Genomic DNA, 22,457 nt, shown 5'->3' with positions numbered 1-22,457 from the left:
TCTAGGGATGATGTTTTGCTGAGATATGACAGTGCTAGTTGTTGTAAATGTTCATAGGTCTTTTCACAGATACAAAAATCTCTCTTAACCTTTGCTTGTTGTCATTTGCTCATTCTCTTTTGAACAAAGAGTACAACAGCCTCTGCTTCTTCAACATTTTTCGAATTTCTTTGTTAAACAATGATGGATCTTTTCTGTCCTTAATCCACTTACTACAACATAATTCATCGGACCACAATTTAAAATCTATTTAAAATTTGATCATGATTCCTCTACATCCATCTTGCTGGAGCTAAGTGATGTCAATCCAATGTCTAAGTGAGATGCTAACACTGCTTATCTACTCTTTCTAGCAGAAGCACGCTCCTAGCCTTCTTGACTGATTTGTTAACTTTCATAACCATAGTTGCTAAATGAAATCATGATTGCTAATCCCCGTTTGTATATTGACATTATCAATGGTGCTGCCTACGTGTAGCTACAAGGTCTAAGATATTTCCATTGCGTGTGAGCTGCCAAACTAGCTGCTCAAGACAGTTTTCAGTAAATGTGTTCGAAAGTACTTTGCATTACTGTGTGTCTATACCCCCTGCAATGAGCCAGTACACATGCCAGCCTATGTTCAGTAGGTTAAAGTCACCTCCAGCTAGTACTGCATGATCTGAATGTTTATGTGCTACTGACTATAGACTTTCCGTGAATGACCCTAGACCTGCCACAGCGGGACCAGGCGGCCTGTGAAAACATCCAACAATTAACTGCTTCACATAGACCTGTTACAGGCAACCAGATAACTTCACTGCTGCACTCAATTTCAACCTCAGTAGAGAGAATATTTTTGTCAATTGCAATGAACACTCTCTCTTCTGTGGCCTTTAATCTCTCTTTCTGATATATATTCATAGCTTTCCACTTTGGGTTTCAGCGAGCTCTCAGACCCAAGAATAACTTTCCTAGAGGGCCGTAAATTCAGGAGCTCTATACAAATACTTCGACAATTTACTGATAAAATCATGGCAGTCAAGGTTTCTGTACTCTGAACACAATCTGACTCTTTGGTGCATATCATTTGGCAAGTGTTCATAAGAGTATCTCAAATTACTGTTTAAACTAAAAAAAAAAAAAACCCATGTGCACTAACGGAGTATTCTGCTACCCGAGTAGCTGCTTCCTTTGTGTATTTCACCTCTGACCTGTCCGTCCGATGTAAGATTGGCTACATATGCAAGGGATCTCATAGACTCCATGTGTTCTGAGACCTGCTGTGTATCTAGCTGGTCCCAGTAATTGACAGATTTTTGTCAGAGGCCTGAAAATCAATTTGATCTTGGGTCTTTTCAACAGATGGTTGATCTTGCCTAACACAGAGCCGCAGAACAGCAAGAGAGCAAGTTTCTTTCTGTGCTCCTCATTGGTGGTCTTATCGTGATTCTAGTTTGAAACCAAACAATGGAAAATCCAGGATGGAATGTTACCAATTCGTTTCTTTGGTGAACATTATAGCCATTGTTCCTGAAGACCTTATGTAGGTGGCTCAGCTCATAGGGCAGGTTATCATTGTCTGATATCATTCTTGCACAATGCATCACTGTTTGTAAAACAGTGCGCCTCTTTGCTGGGTGATGAAGGCTGATGGCATACAAGTGCAGATCAGCGTGGGTGGGTTTTCTGTAGACATTGTGGCAATGGCATCCGTATCATTTGTGGCAGATGATGGCATTGAGGAAGGGCAGTGCTTGTCTTTTTGTATCTCCATATTTTGATATGTTGGTGACCCATTCATCATTTGGTCCCATGGACATGAGAAACTTGATGAATTTTTGGTACACCTCCATGGCATTAACAGCAACATGCAGTTTACCATAGAGGAAGAAAAAGACAATGCATTACCCTCCCGTGACGTCCTTATCCACCGCAAACGAAATGGACGCCTTGGCCACAGCATCTATAGAAAACACACCCACACTGATCTGCACTGGTTTACCATCAGCCATCATCACCCAGCACAGAGATGTAATGTTTTACAAACAGTGCTGCAGCGTGCAAGAGTGATATCAGACAGTGATAACCTGCCCCATGAGCTGAGCCACCCATGTACGGTCTTCAGGAACAATGGCTTTAATGTTCATTAAATAAACAAATTGGTTTCAAACAAGAATCACAGTAAGACCACTGATGAGGAACACGAGGAGAAACTTGTTTTCTTGCCATTCTGTGGATCCGTGTTGGGCAAGATAAACCATCTGTTGAAAATATCCAAGATCAAATTTATCTTTAGGCCTCTGACAAAAATCCATCAGTTACTGAGTACAGTTGAAGATGCAGTAGGTCTCAGAACACCTGGGGTCTACAAGATCCCTTGCAAATGTGGACAATCGTATGTCAGACAGACAGTACGCACTTTGAAACAACACAAGAAAGAGCATGAGAGGTTTTATTACCTACACCACACCAAGAAATTTGCTTTAGAAAACAGACACCGGAAATAATTTGACGAAACATCCATCATGGTTCACTCTAATGGCTTCTTGGATTGTATAGTTAAAGCAGCCATTGAAATAAAAATCACTGACAGCACCCTAAATAGAGGCAGTGGCCTGCACCTCAGCATGGCATGGCATGGCATCAAAACGATTGCTTGATTGAAGCAGGCACATCAATTGCTGAGTCAACATATACCCATATATGTCAATACTGCGAGCTCCAATGACGTCACAGCCAGCAGATAGTGTGTAACGTTTGTACCGCAGCCCACTGGCAGTCACTCCTCTTGACAGTGGCAAAGGAGTGCTTGGCCCAAAGCTCATGCAATTTTAATTAATTAAGGCATCTGGAAATCCATGAACTTTTTACTTGATGTTATTGCTGTGAGACTCTGCATTCTTAATCTATGAGCTTTTGTAGGTAGTGCTCGTCAGCTGGTGTGTTGACTGCACCTGGCACTATGAGGCAGATCTTCAGTGTTTTGTGTCTCTCAGTAGTGGTTGAATTTTTTAATGATGTCGCTGTGGTATATGCCAATTTGACAGAGAACTTTGCATGTTGACAACACTTCTTGCATGTGAAATGACCATTTGAGGCATGTTGACAGACTGAACAGCGCACACAAGTGACTGTGTCCCATTCTCCTCACTACACTGAGAATGTAGCTTTACTTTTACCTCCTTTACACAAAGGACTGTATGTAGTAAATTTCTGTATCAATAGATTATTGAGACATATGTTTCAAGGGAATAGGGGAAGAAGAAACTGTGCAAGTCATGACAGTGGTGCATAAATTTTTATGAGCAGTTCATACAGAAAGCTATGTGGTGAACACACCTTTGGTTGGTAAACAATACATGTTTCTCTGCCTTTGATGTTGTAGGGTTTACCTGTGTTGAGGTTGGAGGAAGGGTAGTCAGTTGCGGTATGGAGCAGGTTTTACAGTTGGAACAGTTTCAGTGGTCTGTAGAGATAAATGTCTGGGAATGTCATATGGTTTCAAAGGATGTTGTGGAGGTTAATGTACTGTCGTAGTTGGTAGTGTAGAAAGATAGTGGGCAGAGGTGATCTCATCTCAGAGCTAGGCTTGAGAAAGTCATAGTCTCGGAAGAGTAATAATTTGAGGAATTCACAGATTGCGTAGTACTGGAGGAAATGAGGGGTTCTGAGTTTTTTAGAAGTGGGAACTGTGTTTGTGAGATGGTGCAAGGAGAATATTGTCTTGGAAATTTGTTTTTGGACACAACTCTGTGATAGTTGTGGGAGATGATGTTGGTGTAGGTATTGAGAAATTCAGTGTTGTACCAGATATGTGGGCAACAGAGGTTTAGGCAGTGTGGAGGGAGAATTTGTTGTTGTAGGAGTGATAGTTGTAAAACTGGGGATGTCATCACATATTGGTCAATGTTGTTATGGGCTGAAGTTCAGTTGTGATCGCCATTGAAATGGACGTTACTGTCAAAAAAAGGTTGCTTTTGATTTGAAAAAGAACTATCTGAATTTGAGTTGTGAAAAAGAGTTAAGTTGTTACAATGGAGGCACTTCTTCAGCGTAAGTCCAGACCACAAGATGTCTTTTTTATAGGTCTATACTGAGCCAAGGGGCCTACTTTCTGTATGCTGAGGAATTCCTGTTCCATATGGCCCAAGAAAGAGTTAACATAGGATGGGCCATCCATGTTTCCTTAATTGTCCTCTTGATTTATTTGTAGGTTTGGCTGTTAACATACCCTTTTTTTCTAACATTCCCAATCCATCCCTCCTTCCTCCATGAGTAAGCTAGGAATAGTTCCCCTTACTTTTAAGTGTTTTTGGAATTTCTCTTCCTGGAGGTAAGAAACTAGCCACCCATTCTTGGCCAAAGAATCTGCCACTTGTGTTGTGTTCCAAAGACTCTGATTGAAACTTGGTACAGTCATTCACCCTATAACTAGTGATATGAAACTATCGATCCTTTCATAATTTTGTGAAGTGTTGCTTGCAGTAGGAGGCAAAGAATATTTTAAGCACCCTAGTTGGTGTTATTTTATTATTTGGCCCCACTCACTGGTAAAAAGTTACCATTTTGACAAATTTTACATCCAAAATAACTCATACAATGCAGTTACCATTTGTGTTCTAATTCTGTTTGCTAGATATTTTAAGCCAATGTTATTTGTTTTGAGCCAACTTTGTGTCAGTGATGCAGGTTCTGTTTTAGTGTTACCAAATGTCCAGAAAATCTCGGACTTGCATTACATTGAACTTATTTTTGGTTATCCAGGGGGAAGAAAAAATCCTGTCAATTGTCATACATTCTGAGGAAGGATTTAAATGCTGGTAATTCAGCCACATGAAAACCAGCAGCAGACAATTTAACTGAGACTTGTTTCCCCCTAATTTCTGGTTGTTTTCAAATGGCAGAGCCACTGTGCCCCCAGAATCTATGGGTTGTTGTATAGATCTTTTTATTCTTCACTATTGTTGTCAGTATCGGGACCATCCACTGCAGCATTAATCACTTGGAGATAAGGTAGGCTTTTATCATTCTGCGCACCTTTCCTTGCTATATTGTCCATATTGTTTAGGGTTTAAAAGTCATTCTTGCACAGATAACGTGCTACCAAGTCTAGGAAGAAGCTTTCGCAACATGTGATAGGGGTGTCCACTGTTTAGAGTACTCAAGCATATCATTTATAGACTTAAAATACTTTGAATTTTAATAATAAAGTGCGTATAAATGATGATTGGAGCTACATTCAGTTTTTGAGTAGAAATAGTATTGTTGTGGATGAATGTGTGATGTGACCAAGTGTGTAATTTAAATGAATTTTTCATGCATAATGTACCATTGTTCCAAATTTAAATTGTGATGATAAATGGGTTAGATTGTTAAATGCACCTGAAAGACAATACTATATAAAGGAAAAAGGAAGTAAATGTAGATGAAATTGAAGATACAATACTGCAAGAAGAATTTGACAGAGCACTGAAATAATGAAGTTGAAACCACGCCCATGGAGTAGATTACATTCTCTCAGAATTGTTGAGATTCTTAGCAGAGCTAGCCTTGACAAACCTATTCCACCTGGTGTTCAAGATACAATGCAGTAGAAATATCCTTGGAGCTCTAGAAGAATATAATAATTCCAATTCCTAAACAGGTAAGGTTGACAGATGTGAATAATGCAGCACTATCCATTTAAAAAGTCGTTCTTGCAAAGTATTAACACAAATTATACACAGGAGAATGGAAAACTTAGTAGAGGCAGACCTCATGGAAGATCAGTTTGGTTTGTAGATAAATGTAGAAACACGTGAAGCAGTACTGACTCCTAGGACTTATCTTAGAAGATAGCTTAAAGAAAAGGAAAACTGCATCATTGCATTTGTAGATTCAGAGAAGCTTTCGATAATTTTTAGTGGAATACACTCATTGAAATTCTGAAGACAGCAGGAATAAAATACAGGAATTGAAACATTGTTTACAACTAGAACAGAAACAAGATGGGAGTTGTGAGTCGAAGGATGTGAAAGGGAAGCAGTAGTTGAGAAGGAAGTGAGACAAGCTTGTAGCCTCTCCCTAATGTAACTAATTCTGTACATTGAGCAGACAGTAAAGGAAAACAACGAAAAATTTGGAGGAGGAGTTTAAGTTCAGAGAGATGAACTTTTGTCATTTGCCAGTGACATTGAAATTCTCTGAGAGAGAGCAAAAGACGTGGAAGAGCAGTTCAACAGAATTGATAGCATCTTGAAAAGAGGTTATAAAATGAACGTCAACAAAAATGAAACAAGAATAATGGAATTTAGCTGAGTTAAATTAGGTATTGTGATATTTGGAGTTAAATTAGGAATTGTGATACTTGGGCATCAAGATAACTGACTGTGGCTAAAGTGGAGAGGATGTAAAGTGAAGCCTTGCAATAATAATAAGTGTTTCTGGAAAAGGAGAAATTTGTTAACATGTAAATTTAAGTGTTATAAAGTCTTCCTTGAGGTTGTTTGGACTGTGGCCTTATATGGATTTGGAGTTGAAGCGTAGACAGTAAAAAGTTCAGCCAAGAAGAGAATAGAAGCTTTTTAAATGTTTGTTACAGAAGAATGTTGAATATTATATGGGTAGATCACATAACTAATGAGGAGAAACTGATTGGAATTGGGGAGGAAAGAAATTTGAGGCACAAGAACAGATTTGTTGATAGGACACATTCTGAGTCATCAAGGAATCATCAGTTTAGTTTTGGATGGGAGTATGGAGGATAAAAATTGTGGAGAGAGACCAAGAGATAAATAAGCAGGTTTAAGAGGATGTAGGAGGCAGTAGTTACACAGACATGTAGAGACTTCCACAGGGTAGACTAGCTGTATCAAACCAGTCTTCAGACTGACAATGACAGCAACACTGAAATTTAAGTGATAGAAAGTTTGAAAGCTAAAATTCATAACTACAAATAATGGCTGTATTCTTTGTTAACTTTGAGCCAGTGGCCATATGAGAGATACAAGTTAAATGCTCTCAGTGACTGGCTTTATATTACTTAAATACATTTCAAAAATATAAGTCGCCACAATCTTATGACTATTTCAACAAAAGGAGTGACATTGGATAAGCTTTGTCCTCAGAGAATCTTGCTGTAAGTCCCAATAAAACTATAGATACCTGCATGAGCAGTACATAATGTATTTATATTTTCACATAATATAATATGAAGTATTATCTTTCAACATTGGGTATGCTACCTATGTTCTTCATTCTGGACCTATATCTTCAGCTGCATCTCCATTCCTACTCTGCAAGCCACCTTACCGTATGTGATTGAGGTTAATTCTGGTATCGCACTATGATGCTCAACTCCTCTCTTGCAGCATATGCTCTGGAGTTTGTTAAGCATCTCCGTCATGCTTTCATACTGACTAAATGATCCTGTGATCAAATGTACTGCCCATAGTTGGATATTCTCTCTCTCTCTCTCTCTCTCTCTCTCTCTCTCTCTCTCTCTCTCTCTCTCTCTCTCCTCTTAATCTAATCTGGTAAGGGTCCCAGACTGCTTAGCAGTACTCAACTATCAACTGAACAAACGTTGGGTAAATCGCTTTTTTTATGGATGAATTACTTCTCTCGGGAGTCATCCTATGAATCTCTGCCTGGTGTCTGCTTTTCCTGCTATTTATTTTAGATCACTCTGGATGGTCACTCCTAGATGTTTTAAGGCAGTTACTGTTACTAGTGATTTGCCACCAGTAGTGTAATTGTACAGTAGCAGATTTCTTTCCCTATTTATGCACAATATGTTACATTTATTTACATTCTTGGTCGACTGCCAGTCCCTGCACCTTCACCAATCTCTGTTGGTCTTCTTGTAGTTCACTACATCTACATTTACATACATACTCCACAATCCACCATACGGTGCGTGGCGGAGGGTAACTCATAGCACAACTAGCATCTTCTCTCCCTGTTCCACTCCCAAACAGAGCGAGGGAAAAATGACTGCCTGTATGCCTGTGTACGAGCCCTAATCTCTCTTATCTTATCTTTGTGGTCTTTCCACGAAATATAAGTTGGCGGCAGTAAAATTGCACTGCAGTCAGCCTCAAATGCTGGTTTTCTAAACTTCCTCAGTGGCGATTCACGAAAAGAATGCCTCCTTTCCTCCAGAGACTCCCACCCGAGTTCCTGAAGCATTTCCGTAACACTTGCGTGATGATCAAACCTACCAGTAACAAATCTAGCAGCCCGCCTCTGAATTGCTTCTATGTCCTCCCTCAATCCGATCTGATAGGGATCCCAAACACTCGAGCAGTACTCAAGAATAGGTCGTGTGAGTGTTTTATAAGCGGTCTCCTTTACAGATGAACCTCATCTTGCCAAAATTCTACCAATGAACCGAAGACGACTATCCGCCTTCCCCACAACTGCCATTACATGCTTGTCCCACTTCATATCACTCTGCAATGTTACGCCCAAACATTTAATCGACGTGACTGTGTCAAGTGCTACACTGCTAATGGAGTATTCAAACATTACAGGATTCTTTTTCCTATTCATCTGCATTAATTTACATTTATCTATATTAAGAGTTAGCTGCCATTCTTTACACCAATCACAAATCCTGTCCAAGTCATCTTGTATCCTCCTACAGTCACTCAATGATGACACCTTCCTGTACACCACAGCATCATCAGCAAACAGCCACACATTGCTATCCACCCTATCCAAAAGATCATTTATGTAGATAGAAAACAACAGCGGACCTACCACACTTCCCTGGGGCACTCCAGATGATACCCTCACCTCCGATGAACACTCACCAGCGAGGACAATGTACTGGGTTCTATTACCTAAGAAGTCCTCGAGCCACTCACATACTTGGGAACCAATCCCATATGCTCGTACCTTAGTTAGGAGTCTGCAGTGGGGCACCGGGTCAAACGCTTTCCGGAAGTCAAGGAATATGGCATCCGTCTGATACCCTTCATCTATGGTTCGCAAGATATCATGTGAGAAAAGGGCGAGTTGCATTTCGCAGGAGCAGTGCTTTCTAAAGCCGTGCTGATGCGTGGACAGCAACTTCTCTGTCTCAAGGAAATTCATTATATTCGAACTGAGAATATGTTCGAGAATCCTGCAAACTACAGCCTTCTTGCATTGCAGTCTTCTTATGGATGACTGCATCACCTGCAGATAGTCTTATGACCTACATTTCCAAGTAATGTCTTACATTTTGCTCTTTTATGTTCTACATTTCATTAAAACTATCTGGTAATCCTACCTTCATTAGATGTTCAAGTCAATGTGACCAGAGCATCAGTGTTATTTTTACCTCTGTTTTCTTCAGTCCACAAGTAATTTAATTTGGTTTCTTTTTCTTTGTTTTTCAGAAGGTGATAGATAACACAGCAACAGTTCTCTGTACAATATATAATGGCGGTGCCATTGTATAATCCGGTAAGTGCCTGTGACATGTTAACAACCTTCTCATAATGTGTGGATCTGTAATTTTTTTTATAATTTCTTGAATTCCTAGTTATGATTAGGAGGAAGTTAATCATTAGACTTTAATGATATACCATATCTGCCTCAGCAACTGCCATCCATTGTCAGTCCATTAATTCTACAGTAGCCAGTGTCAAAAGTTAAGCTTAACTTATTCTTAATTCCAAAGGAAAGTTTGCAAGTTTATCTAGTTTCATGTTAGCACATCTTCCAGGAAATTCACGAACTAGAAAGAATATACCTCTGCCACTCTGGCAGACAGTATTTGAAAGCAGATGGAGACAGTGTTTATTTTGCTTCTATATTATTAAATAAAAATGGGCTGAGGGGAAGGAAATGAAGAAGAGTGTAACCATCTGGTAGAATTTTGCACAGAGCATAATTTAATAATGGTAATCGATAGATGTATTTTTTTACCCTCAAGTGTTGTTTACAAGGTTTAGTTTAAAAGTTGTAAATATCATGTATAAAAATATTTATGTTATTAATTTTTGGAACAATGGAAAATATAGGATGGAATAATGACAGTATTATGAAAAGAGGCACAACATGCAGCTGAACATAACATGCTCAATTTCAGTGGCTGCTTTACTACACAAGTCATCTGGATCCTGCCTTCCACCTCCAGCTTTTCTGACCTGCACAGATGGGAGTTATCCTTATAACACATTCTGTGCATGTGTAATTATCCTGGCCTCAACCTACAGTTACATACTGCCACACTCTCCACCCAACAGTTTCCACCCTGTCTGTCCCATCACCTCCTCCCCATTCTCATCTCCCACCCTCTTTGTTTGCCACCCTCTGCCCAAGAACCCTCCCATCTTTCCCTGCTTCCTTTCCTTTTATGCTCTGTTTTCCCCAACTTCCTGCCTCACAATCTCCTGATGCTGCACCTGTTGGCATTATAGTCCCTGCACATTCCACCAGGCAATGCTCCTCTCTACCCCCCTCCCCCTCCCCCCATATATAGCTATCCATTCCCCATCCCCAGACCCTCCAGATTGCTGCTTCCATTCCACGTGACATTTGAAATCTGGCCCAAGCTGCTGGAGTTGGCAGTTATGGCTGTGTGAGGTGTACTTGCTTGTGTGATTGAATGGTGTGTGTTTCTCTGTTTCTGACATAGGCTGTGGCCGAAAGTTTCTGTGTGTCTTTAATTGTGCCTGTCTGCAGCTTAACATGTCATCTTTACAGTTAGTGGCAGTCTGTCTTTTCCTGCAATTTTAATATTATGAAAAGGATAGACTGCTACTCACCATGTAGTTGAGATGTTGAGTCGCAGACAGGCACAACAACAAGCCTGATAAACAAGTAAGCTTCCAACCAAAAGGCCTTCTTCTACAGTACACACACACACACACACACACACACACACACACACACACACACTCACACACTCACACACTCACAGAAGCATAACTCTCACACATGTGACCATTGTGTCTGGCTGCCGAGGCCAGGTATAATGTTCTTCACTTCAGTGACTGCTCTCAGTGTGTACTATCTGGATCCTTCCCACCAACACCAGCTTTTCTGAACTGTGCTAGTGGAAACTCTCCCTGCTAAACATCTTACTTTTCTGTAACCCCCTTGGCCTCAACCTTTGTTAGTCACTGTCCTACACCCACCTGTTCCCCTCCCTGCTCTCACTCTAGCATTACACAACCTTCTGTTTCACCAATGCACCCACAGTCTCTTCACTTCTCTCTTTTTGCCCTCCCCCCCCCCCTCCCCAACCCCACCACCCTTTGTAATCTCCTGCCTGCAACTAGCTGCCTCCCCCTGCGGGTTCGGGGGTGAGAATAGGCCCGCGGTATTCCTGCCTGTCATAAGAGGTGACTAAAAGGAGTCTCAAATGTTTCGGCCCTCATGTGATGGTTTCCTCTTGGGTTTGACCACCATATTTCAAAATTATTCCAAAGAGCGAGCCAATTAGGGAAGGGTGCCTTACTTGGTGCATTGTGTCCATTGTGCATTGAGACCTTTAGCCAGCTTATTCATCGTTGCATTGCAGTCCCGCTCGCTCGCCATCTCTTGGGTGAGGATACATTCCTGGGTGCGATTTCCGCCATGCACTCTGCAGTGTCGCTTTTTGCACTGACGACGACCATGGACCGCTTGCCACCTCATATCCAGCACGGTAGCCAGTCCGTTGTGGTGGGGCCACCATGTATCCTGTTGGTTGTGGCCCCCTGACAACACAGGGATCGCTCTACTGATTATGCCTGCGTCGTTAACTCCCCACATATACCAAGGAGTAGATGCCTATCTCCCTGGGGCATCGGGACTCCCAGCAATGGCCATCCTGCCAGGTGGCCTTGCTGCGGCTGGGTGGTGCCCATGGGGAGGGCCCTTGGTTGGCGTAGGTGGCATCAGGGTGGATGGCATGCAATGAAGCATGGCACATCTTCTCTTGCTGGTGGCAAACCACCAGCAGTCTCTAAGCGTTCAAAGTCTCACATTAATGCTAACATGTATGACCCCAAATTGTTCCCCTCCCTGGCCACACCATGGGAGGAACAAAAGGCTATGAATGACAGCGAGACGTATTCGCCCTGGTATCTAGTCTGTACGAGAGCTGATGGGGAATCCTTTGTGTCCACGAAGCCTCAGTTCTTTGTAGAGCATTTAGAGGACAAGTTTGAGGAGGTGGAGGGCTTGTTAAAAATGCGGTCCAGGTCAGTCTTGATAAAAACAGCATCCTCTGCCCAGTCACGGGCATTACTTGCTTGTAAGAAGCTGGGGGATGTTTCTGTTACTATCGCGCCTCATAAAAGCTTAAATATGGTCCAGGACATTACCTTCTTTTACAGTCGGATGACGAGCTGCACGCAAACTTAGAGCGACAAGGTGTCCATTTCATCCGGCGCATCCACTGGGGTCCGAGGGATAATCAGGTTGCCACCACTACCTTCATCTTGGCCTTCGAGGGTGACACATTACCTGAGAAAGTGAAGTTGATGCTCTACCGCTGTGATGTCATGCCATATATCCCTCCCCGATGCGGTGCTTCAGGTGTTGGAAGTTCGGCCATATGTCTTCCCATTGTGCTTCCAGCTTCATATATCGCGATTGTGGTTGTCCATCCCATCCTGATACTCCATGTGCCCTGCCTCCCACCTGTGTCAACTGCGGAGAGCACCATCCCCCTTGTTCGCTGGACTGTAAGATTCTACAGTAGGAAAGGAAAATAATGGAATACAAGATCCTGGACCGATTGACCTACACTGAGGCTAAACAGAAATTTGAACGGCTTCATCACGTGCGCATGACAACCTCTTATGCGCCCACTGTCACTCCTGTTACAGCTGCATCTGTTGTACCACATACAGTCAGCTCTCAGAGCCAAAGGACCACACCTGCCCTCTTGATGGTGGGGGCACTTCCTTCCCTGTTGCTTGTTGCTCCTGCACCAGGAGCAGAGGAGCAGCACCCCCCCCCCCCCCCCCCCCCCCCCACCACCACAACCATCGGGGACACAAGTTCTCACTTCAAAGCCAGAGAAGTGTAAGTCTTCTTTGGCTTCTCTCACTAGGAAAGGATCCCTTGGGTCATTCCTTTCCCAGGTTCCTACCAGTGGCAAACCAGACACTCACCAGGGGCTGAAGAAGCCCCACATAGCTGGTCGTAGGGCTTCCCGGTCCTCTTTAGCCCTGGAGACTGAATCAAAGAAACCCTCCCAGCAAGGGCAACCAAAGGAACAGTGTGAAAAATCGAAATCGAAGACCCCCTAAGACCAAGGAAATTGCGGTGGCACCCACTCCACTGCTACCTACAAGCTCTGCGTCTGAGGGTGGGATGGAGAATCTCGCTGGTCCCTGAGACTCGATGGATTTCGCTCCTGTCGGTACTCAATCGGTGGCACAGGTTACCCAGCGGCGTAATCTGTCTCCTCGGTCCCTTCACGCCTTTCGTGGCCATGGAAAATGTCATCCTCCAGTGGAACTGCAGCGGTTTTTTCCACCATCTTCCTGAGCTCTGACAACTTCTCAGCCTTCACCCTTTCATCTGCATTGCTCTTCAGGAAACTTGGTTTCTGGTGATGCGAACCCTCACGCTCCGTGGCTATCGGGGTTATTATAAGAACCGGGCAGCTCATGAGAGGGTATCAGGTGGCATCTGCATCTACGTCCTTCACTCTCTTTACAGCGAGTCTGTCCCTCTACAAACACCTTTAGAGGCTGTCGCTGTTCAGGTGTGGACGCCTCAGGCCATTACTGCAGTCTCTATATTCCACCAGATGTTGATGTCCCGCAGCATGTCCTGGCTGCACTGATAGCCCAATTGCCACCAGCTGTTACTGGGCGACTTCAACACTCATAACCCTCTGTGAGGTGGATAGTGGCAACAGGCCGAGGCAGCATCTTTGAGCAAATATTGGCACAGCTCAACCTTTCTCTTTTTGTGCCTTGGTGGTCGCCCTCCCCCCCACCCCCACCCCCCCGTGGCGGCTGCGTGCGCGACCCCACCGCCTCATTCGCCAATGCAAGCAGGAGTGCTGGGAAAGGTATGTCTCCTCCATTGACCTCTGTACCTCTCCATTGCAGGTTTGGGCCAAGATTAGGCGACACTCTGGCTATCAGACCCCCATCAGTGTACCTGTGCTTTCACTGAATGGAGCAGTCTGTTCTGACTCTGACACAATTGCAAACTGCTTAGCAGAACGTTTTGCTCAGAGTTCCACTTCTGCGAATTACCCACTGGCCTTCCACTCCCTGAAACAACGGTTGGAATGTCGGAGCCTTTCCATTCACATGCACCACCCTGAATCGTACAATGCTCCATTCAGTGAGCTCCAAAGTGCCCTAGCCGCTTGCCCTGATATGGCTCCCAGGCCAGATCGCATCCACTGTCAGATGCTGAAACACCTCTCGATGGACTGCCAGTTTCGCCTCCTAGACCGTTTCAACTGTATCTGGCATCCCCTTCCGCATTGCGGTTGCTGGACCCCATCCTTCACAGCGGGATCCAACTCGCCACTGGAGCTTTCTGGACAAGCCCTGTCAACAGCATACTTGTGGAGGTAGGTGCCCCTCCATTGCAGTTCCGGCACCAACGATTACTGGCCGCTTGTGCAACACACATTTGTAGCTTGTCCGGGTATCCCAATTATTGTCTCCTGTTCCCTCAGTCAGTCGTCCATCTTCCGGAATGGCGGCCCCGGTCAGGGTGCACAGTTGCAGTTCGCGTCAGAGCTCTTCTCTCTGGGCTTGAGGTTTTCCCTCTTCCACCTCTTTTCCGGGCCCCTCTGTGTATACCCCCGTGGTGTGTGCCCTGCCCTTGCTTTTGGCTCGATTTGGCACAGGGCCCGAAGGACTCAGTCACTCCTGAGACCCTCTGCCCTCCGCTTTCTTTCCATCCTTACCATGTATCAGGGCTCTGGCGTTGTCTACACTGATGGTTCGATGGTTCCTGGTCGTGTCGATTATGCTCTCACTCAAGGGGACCATTACAAACAACACTCATTGCCGGCTGGCTGCAGTGTTCTCACTGCTGAGCTGGTCGCCATCTCTCGCACCCTAGTGTATATCCGCTCCTGCTCAGGTGAGTCCTTCGTTATCTGTAGTTACTCCCTTAGTGGTTTATGAGCTATCGACCAGTGTTTCCCTCTCTTTTGTCTGGTGATCCAGGAGTCCCTTCATACTCCTGCCTGTTGCGGCCACTCTGTGGACTTTGTGGACCCCGGGTCATGTCGGATACCAGGAAATGAACGTGTTGACGTGCTGGCCAAACAGGCTGTCAGTGCACCAGCCTTGGAGATTGGCCTTACCCTCATTATTCCAAATTGCTTACCAGGTCTTTTGTGATCTTGACTATATATCTTTTTTTTTACCTCCACTGTGAGCATCTTCTCTGAAAAGACCAAAGAAAAGTAGCGTGCGTAATTTGTTCTTTTGAGTAAAGCACTTCTCACGTTCTTGGCTTTATGTTTGGTGGTGAGGTATTTCATTACATTACTCCATTTAATAAGGAAAGGTGTGGGGCAAAAGCTATCTGTAAGAGTAAATTAATCACTCATTTTCTGTGTTAAATGTTCATTGCATGATCTGTGGAAGATGTTATAATGAAGTATCTGTAGAAGATGTCATGATAAAATAAGATTTTTTCTGTGATTGTGCACCATAGGGCCTGAGAGTAGAGATCAGTAATCACACACTAGATGAGGCTTCCTGTGTGAAGTTCTTAGGCATCACAATGGGTAATAAACTGAGATGGCACTAAAAAGTTCATTTCTGCCTGCTTCACACTTATTGTGTTTGTCTGCCGACAGGATTGATGGTAATCTATGGACACTATCATTCAATACTCATGGACATGGGACAGTGATTTACAGTATAAGTAATATAAATGGAACCACACAGCCATGGTGACTACACCTTCAGAACATGCATTCCTAATGAGTAGGTGTCCACAGCACCGAGTTATTGTAGATGAGCCAAGGACTGGAAGTACTGGGACCTAAAGGTGACACAAATGTAGCATTGAAACTTGTAGTCTGAATAATAAATACTTTGAAAATATGGTTGTGGCTGCATGGAGTGGGGGATAAGGAGGTAACACCTTTGGGGTCAGTGACAGATGACTTTCGCATAGGGAAAGTCTGATTTGATGCATGCTTGGAGGTAGTACCATGGGTAAGCGAGGGCTACGACATGATCCTAGGAGTAGATTTCTTGCATCAACATCATGCCAAAATTGACCTTGGACAACGAACTGTGGAACTTGGTGGAATGTTATTTCAGCTAGGGGAAACTGTTGTCGATCCTGAGCTGTTGCGAGGGGTGTTCAACATAATGAACAAACCAATTGAGCCGCGTTCATTAGCATTAAGGCTTAATTCGCATGTGTGTGTGTCCAGTGGCACCGGGATGTCGCTTTGGGTAAGTGTAGAGTCAAATCTACCTGTGGGTACTGTATGTGTTATTGAACCATTGGACGATAATGAAGTTTTAGGTCCGTTAGGTTGTTTTGTGAAACGTAATATTGTACGCGTACAAGAGGGAAACGATGGGCGAGTAGTCCCCGTGAACTTGGATAATTTTAGCGCTGTAGATGCGAATTTGAGAAAAGGAGTTTTAGTAGCAAATTTGGATGCACCAGATGGCGAAGACTGGTGTTCGAGAAGTAGGCGTAGTGATCAACCACTAACTGCCGATAGAACTGCATTGCATAGGAAAGTTAAGCATTTGAAAGGAGGAGAAAAAGCACATATGGAAGAAATGTTGTAGGAATTTAAGGATTTGTTTTTTCCGCAAGGGCTGTTACCAGCAACTCCATTAGTTCAACATAGGATACCAACAGGGAACGAAGCACGTGTTTACCATAAACCATACAGAATACTGAGGTATTTGCAGCCGATTGTAGAGGATTTCATTGATCAGCAGCTTGCGGATGGTATTATAGAGCATAGTAATAGTTGCTGGGGAGCAGGCATTGTCGTTGTGCCTAAAAAAAATCTATGGATGGAACTAGGAAATACAGGTTCTGTTGTGACTACCGATACCTCAATAATAAGACAGTAATGCATACCCATTCCAAACATATCGGAGACTTTGTATCATTTAGGACAGTGCCAAAACTTTTCTACAATGGATTTTACAAGTGGTTATCATCAAATAGAGGTGGCTCCAGAGGATCGTCCAAAAACTGCTTTCTCTTCTCCTGGAGGCCATTACCAGTACATCAGAATGTCATTCAGTTTGAAAAACACTCCGGCAACGTTTCAGAGGTTGCTAGACAGTGTGTTGAGGGGTTTGAAACCACGGCGGTGTCTTGTCTATTTGGATAACATTATAGTGTTTTCAAGTAGTATGGAGGAGCAGCATAGACAGCGGTAAAGGGAAGTCTTTATGAGGTTAAGAGCAGCTCATTTGACATTGAGCCTGGAGGAGTGTCATTTTGCATTGGAGGAAGTGAAATATTTAGGTCATATCATCAGTAAGGATGGAGTGCGAACAGATCTGAGGTTGGTACACGCTGTAAGGGAGCCGAAAACAGTTAAGGAAGTGCAATCATTTGTTAAAATTTGCAATTTCTATCAAAAGTTCGTGAAGGGTTTTGCAGATTTAGCACAGCCATTGAGGTGATTGTTACGGAAGGGTGTAAAATTTGAGTGGACCGAAGAGTGTCAGAAAGCATTTGACAAACTGAAAGAAGTGTTAACATCAAGTCCCGTTCTTGTGTTTCCAGATTTTGAAAAGGACTTTATTCTAGCATGTGATGCATCAAATCAAGCTTTAGGGTGTGTTCTTAGTCAGGAAATTGATGGGAAAGAACATCCTGTAGCCTGTGTGTCTAAGCAGTTGAATGCAGCTGAGAAGAATTACTCAAAAACAGAGAGGGAGATGCTTAGCGTAATCTATGGAATCACATATTTTAAATGTTATTTATATAGAAGATTATTTCGGGTAGTGACAGATCATGCTGCATTGACGTGGTTGTTGGGGTTGAAGGATCTGTCCACTAGACTCACTAGGTTGGCTAAGACGCTTAGTGAATTCAACTACGAGGTGGTGCCTGGGAAGAAGCACGATAATGTGGATGCACTGAGTAGAAAGGTGGCAAAATTAGAAGTCATAGGATATGACCTAGCAGTATGGCAACAATTACAGGACGCTGACAACAATTGTAAATTGTATCGGACAGAGCCACAATTTAATATGTACGACAGTCTTCTGTGCAGGGAAACAAAGTTAGGTCCAAGGGTAGTAGTGCCAGCGAAGCTGAGAGATGAGGTTTCAAAAAAGCGCATGATCACGTGTTATGGTGGGAGTAGGGCGACGAATAGGAGAATGGCGGAGAGGTATTGGTGGAGGGATAGGAAAGTAGATGTGTATCAGTATGTCAAGAACTGTATGCCATGTGTGCAGAGAGCAGATTTGAGTCGGAAAAGGATACAGCTATGACGATTGCCAGAAGCGACATGTCCATTGTCTACGTTGGGAACTGATATCTTAGGACCTTTCAGGCGAACACTGTCGGGAGAACAGATTCATTCTGACTATAATAGACCATTTTTCGAGGTTGTGGAGATGGTGGGTATGCCAAATCAACAGGCAGCAATGGTCGCGCAACCGTTAATAAGCAACTGGCTTTTGAAGTGTGGTGTGCTGGAGACAATAATTACTGACCAAGGGACCAACTTCGTGTCAGATTTAATGAAGGAACTGTGTAAATTGTTGAACGTAAAGAAGTTGACGACGAGTTCATTGCGTCCACAAGCGAACGAAAGGACAGAACGGGTACACAGAACAATCGGAAAGGTACGGAGTTTATATGTGGATTCTCATCATCGTCAGTGGGACGAGTATTTGAAGCATATTGTATGCACATACAATGCAAAAATCCATACCAATACTGGTTTGTCTCGGTTTGAGGTAGTGTATGGGCGAAAAATGCCTTCACAGTTTGATTTATGAAGCTACAGAAAGAAAAGACCGGTGAATCTGTACGTCAGTTCGCGAGGACAGTTCGGGATGTTTGAAAATGGGTACAAAAGGCAAATACGAAGGTTTTGGAAAGGCAGGAAGGCGCAGTGAAGCGGAAAGGAAGTTTGCCGCAGTAAAGTGTAGGGCAATGGGTAATGTTATCCAGCCCCTATATGCAAAAAGGGAATACGAAGAAGTTCGTCACGAGGTGTCAAGGGCCATACCAAGTAGTTGAAACCACATCCCCTGTTAATGTTAAGCTTCAGCTGCCAACTTCCGGATGTGATTCCAGGCATGTCACAGGAAGGGAAGAGGAAGAAAGAGAGAGTGAAGAGAGGTGTTCAGTGCAGAGAAAACCAGGAAAATAGAGTACAGCATAATGTAACATATGCTTTGCGATCCAGAAAGTAGTAGAGTATTTGCAGTTTTTTGTTTTCTTGTTATGTATCATTGGGTTTGCGTAGATTATATAGGCATTGTATTTGCATATGTTGTATGTGTTTTTGAGTATTTTGAGCCTGCTAGGGACAGTAGTCTTTTTGAAGAGGGAGGAAGGGTGATGGTTATCCTTGTCCGCAGGTCACTGAAAAGGAGAGCGTTGAGCAAATTTGTCAGGGTTTAAACGACCCGGGACAATTGGGACATCCAGGAAAAACCCGGGAATTTTTTCATCCGGGAAAAAACCGGGAATTTTTTTGGATTCCGGGAATTTTTCATTGTTTTAGTTTTCAGTTAAATTTTTTTTAATTTTGACTGGTAAGAATCGATACTCTAACGAAGGATATTACTGTATCCCGCTATTGCAGAATAATACTTTAACAATAAAACATAAATGAGAGATAAAAACGAAAATAACTTAAATTGCAAAGGAAATGCGCCATATACAACGACACACAGTGCTCATGCAAGCGTCTGCCAACAGCAAAATGGATGCAATGCTTCATAACAACAAATCGCCTCCAGTGAGCGCGAAGTCGCACTGTTTACATTAGATTCGTTTTAGCAGTTACGAGCTGGCTCATGCGCATGCGCAGTTGAGTCGCGTTTGAACAGAAGATTCTCCCGCTTCTTGCTACAGGAATGTGGCTATTGGCTATGCAATCAGTCGCAGCAAGCAACTAGATGCTACCGTGAAAAGGGGGCACCAAATTCATATTCTGGAAGGAAAAAAAAAAACATGTTTCGCAAAGCGCCTAATATCCAGCGCACATTTGTCTATCAATTATTTTGAAACGCTTCCCTGTTGGTTTTTGAACACATTTGAAGTTGATTTCTGAATGAATCATAAGGTGATTTTTGAAAGCATGCATAGTGCACACCACGTCTCTGTCAACAGAATCCTCGTCATATCTAGAAATAAACTTCCCGCAGACGAAAGGGGTCGGGGCTATATGAGCTGAGCGGCGTAAAGCCGAACGGATAAATGCCAATCGTTGTCTGATTATGTGGTTGATTGGGTTTGCGAATGATAAGCGTTGTTATAATTACTAGTGAAATCCATAGATTCAGACTAACAGAATGGAAATAAACGACTGACAGGAATAACAGGTGAGAAATATTACGTACTATCTTCTCTGTGTACCCAAGAAAATGAAATTTTGACAGAAAATTTTTGGCCGGGTCGCTGCACTAGTAAGGACCAGTTGTACAGTGCCCGGCTAGCAGCTGCTTAAGTTCTATGCTGGAAGTAACGCGGAAAACGTGTTGTACGTACACGTAATAACGCCTAACCGGAAAACAATCGAGGGATAACTAAACCTGTGATTCTGGCAGGGTTAGTGAAATTAATCAGCGAACAAATTTTGACAACGGTAGGAATAGCTGCAGAAATGGTGATGACAAGATTGTTTGTTAGAACGAGGAAGGATAAGAAACGAGGACATGACACAAATCATGGGACAATAAGACGATTCCAAATTTATAAAAAAATTTCGTAATACTACTTTTCGATCTCGTTTGAGAAGCTGGTGCGTATGAATGAAATGTGAAACTATTTCCTAACATAAAGCTTTTTGCTTTTAGTACGCCTAATAGGCATTTGATATTGGCACTTCGTGAATTCTATTCTGTCGTGTTATAAAAATGGCCATTTGTGCCAAAACAGTCTCGTTTATTTGGTGTGTCTTACAAAATTGCTCCAATATTAGAAAGGCCTCTTTTGTTTTATCTAGCAGACAGTGACGAAATAGACGTAATCAGATCGAGGAATCACACCAGTCTTGGGTATTATTTGTGTTAACAGCTTTTACAGCATTAGGTAACGACATTTCAATTTTTCATGTAGTGAATCGTTTGACGAGCATTGATGAGGTAATAGATTCTTTCGCAGAAAGCAAAGCTGTAGCAAGATTAGAGAGAAAAAAATGCTAGGAGCTAAGGATTGAAGAAATGTGTAGTTTCTTGCTTGTCTCTTTCCTTTATTGGTTTTATGTATCCTATATTTAATTTTATGTCACACAAAACAGCAAGTTATTAGCTAATAGGCAATAAAGAGTGCAATTTTTCTGAGGAGTTCTTGTTCTCCCGGTTACAAATAATCCCATCAGCCATTAATTGCGAGATTTTTTTTTTAAAAAGAGATGGGCAGGCTGTCAAACTGGCCGACTGGGAGCAGCAGGAGAGGTACCACAGGACATTTCATCTTCCACTGTCTTGATTATAGTTTGATGACATCCAGTACAAAATATACATGCTTCAATTCCACAGAGCGAAATACAGTGACTTGAGATAGAAGAATGCTTTATGAAGAGGCGTAGTACAGCACTTTGGGGCACTTAAGACCAAATAACATGTCTCACATTTCCTCGAAGACATATAATTTATGTTTCAGACTTTTCAGAAAGATGTGCGCTACAAGATGAACATATTTTTGAAAATTCGTTTTTTTTTTTTTTTTTTTATTGACCCGGTTCGCAAATATCGTAGATCGAAGCTGATGCGCAGAGCAGTCTGAGTTATAATGGATAGCCCTCACGTGACCCATGTTAACATTTAGCGATTTTGATGTTTCCCCTTCGTTTACTCTCACGTCAAATGAAAAAAAACCATATGTGGCCGGGATCTATCGCTTGAATTAAAATACATTCACATAATTACGGAAGGCTAAAATATGTCATTAGTTTCATATTTTATTTATACCTTTCTGACTGTCAAGCATTAATCGCCCTGCAGAACAATGGAGTTATTTTTGTCTGTTTGCTAAAGAAATTTGACTTTTATTAACCTTTTCCGCGGAGGCAGTCAATGTATTTGAAACGAAATGTTTAAATCCACAGTACTGGCTAGTTTCAACTGCTCGCTGCATTCCAAGTGCACGTTTTCATCTTCTAGCACGTATGGCGTTATGCCATAATAAAGAACCAAACATGATATAATACAGTACTGGTGCTCCAAGAAAATTTCCATCCCGAAAACCCCACTGAAAAGCTTAATATCAGGTCGAGATCTACTTGATTGGGAATCTGGACATACGAATGTGCACTTTAAGTATGCACTTTAAATGTGCACATTTTAGTAATGGTTCACAAAATTCCGATGCTCTCGGAGTATCCTCTGATGTACTGT

The 22,457-nt window shown here is 42.7% G+C and overlaps 1 protein-coding gene across 4 annotated transcripts in view; it reads left to right on the top strand.

The window, feature by feature from the left end:
- Nucleotides 1-22,457, top strand: part of LOC126480991 (galectin-4-like) — a 140,486-nt gene that overhangs the window by 11,085 nt on the left and 106,944 nt on the right. For all 4 annotated transcript variants that reach the window (XM_050104434.1, XM_050104433.1, XM_050104430.1 and 1 more), the window contains exon 2: nucleotides 9,348-9,414. In XM_050104434.1, the coding sequence (XP_049960391.1) occupies nucleotides 9,391-9,414 (24 nt within the window). In that variant the 5' untranslated portion in view covers nucleotides 9,348-9,390. The remainder of the gene's footprint in view (nucleotides 1-9,347; nucleotides 9,415-22,457) is intronic.

Source organism: Schistocerca serialis, chromosome 5, assembly GCF_023864345.2.
Source record: "Schistocerca serialis cubense isolate TAMUIC-IGC-003099 chromosome 5, iqSchSeri2.2, whole genome shotgun sequence".
Lineage (NCBI taxonomy): Eukaryota > Metazoa > Arthropoda > Insecta > Orthoptera > Acrididae > Schistocerca > Schistocerca serialis.
Note: the sequence above shows the minus strand (reverse complement) of the source record. Positions and strands in the feature narration are given on the sequence as shown.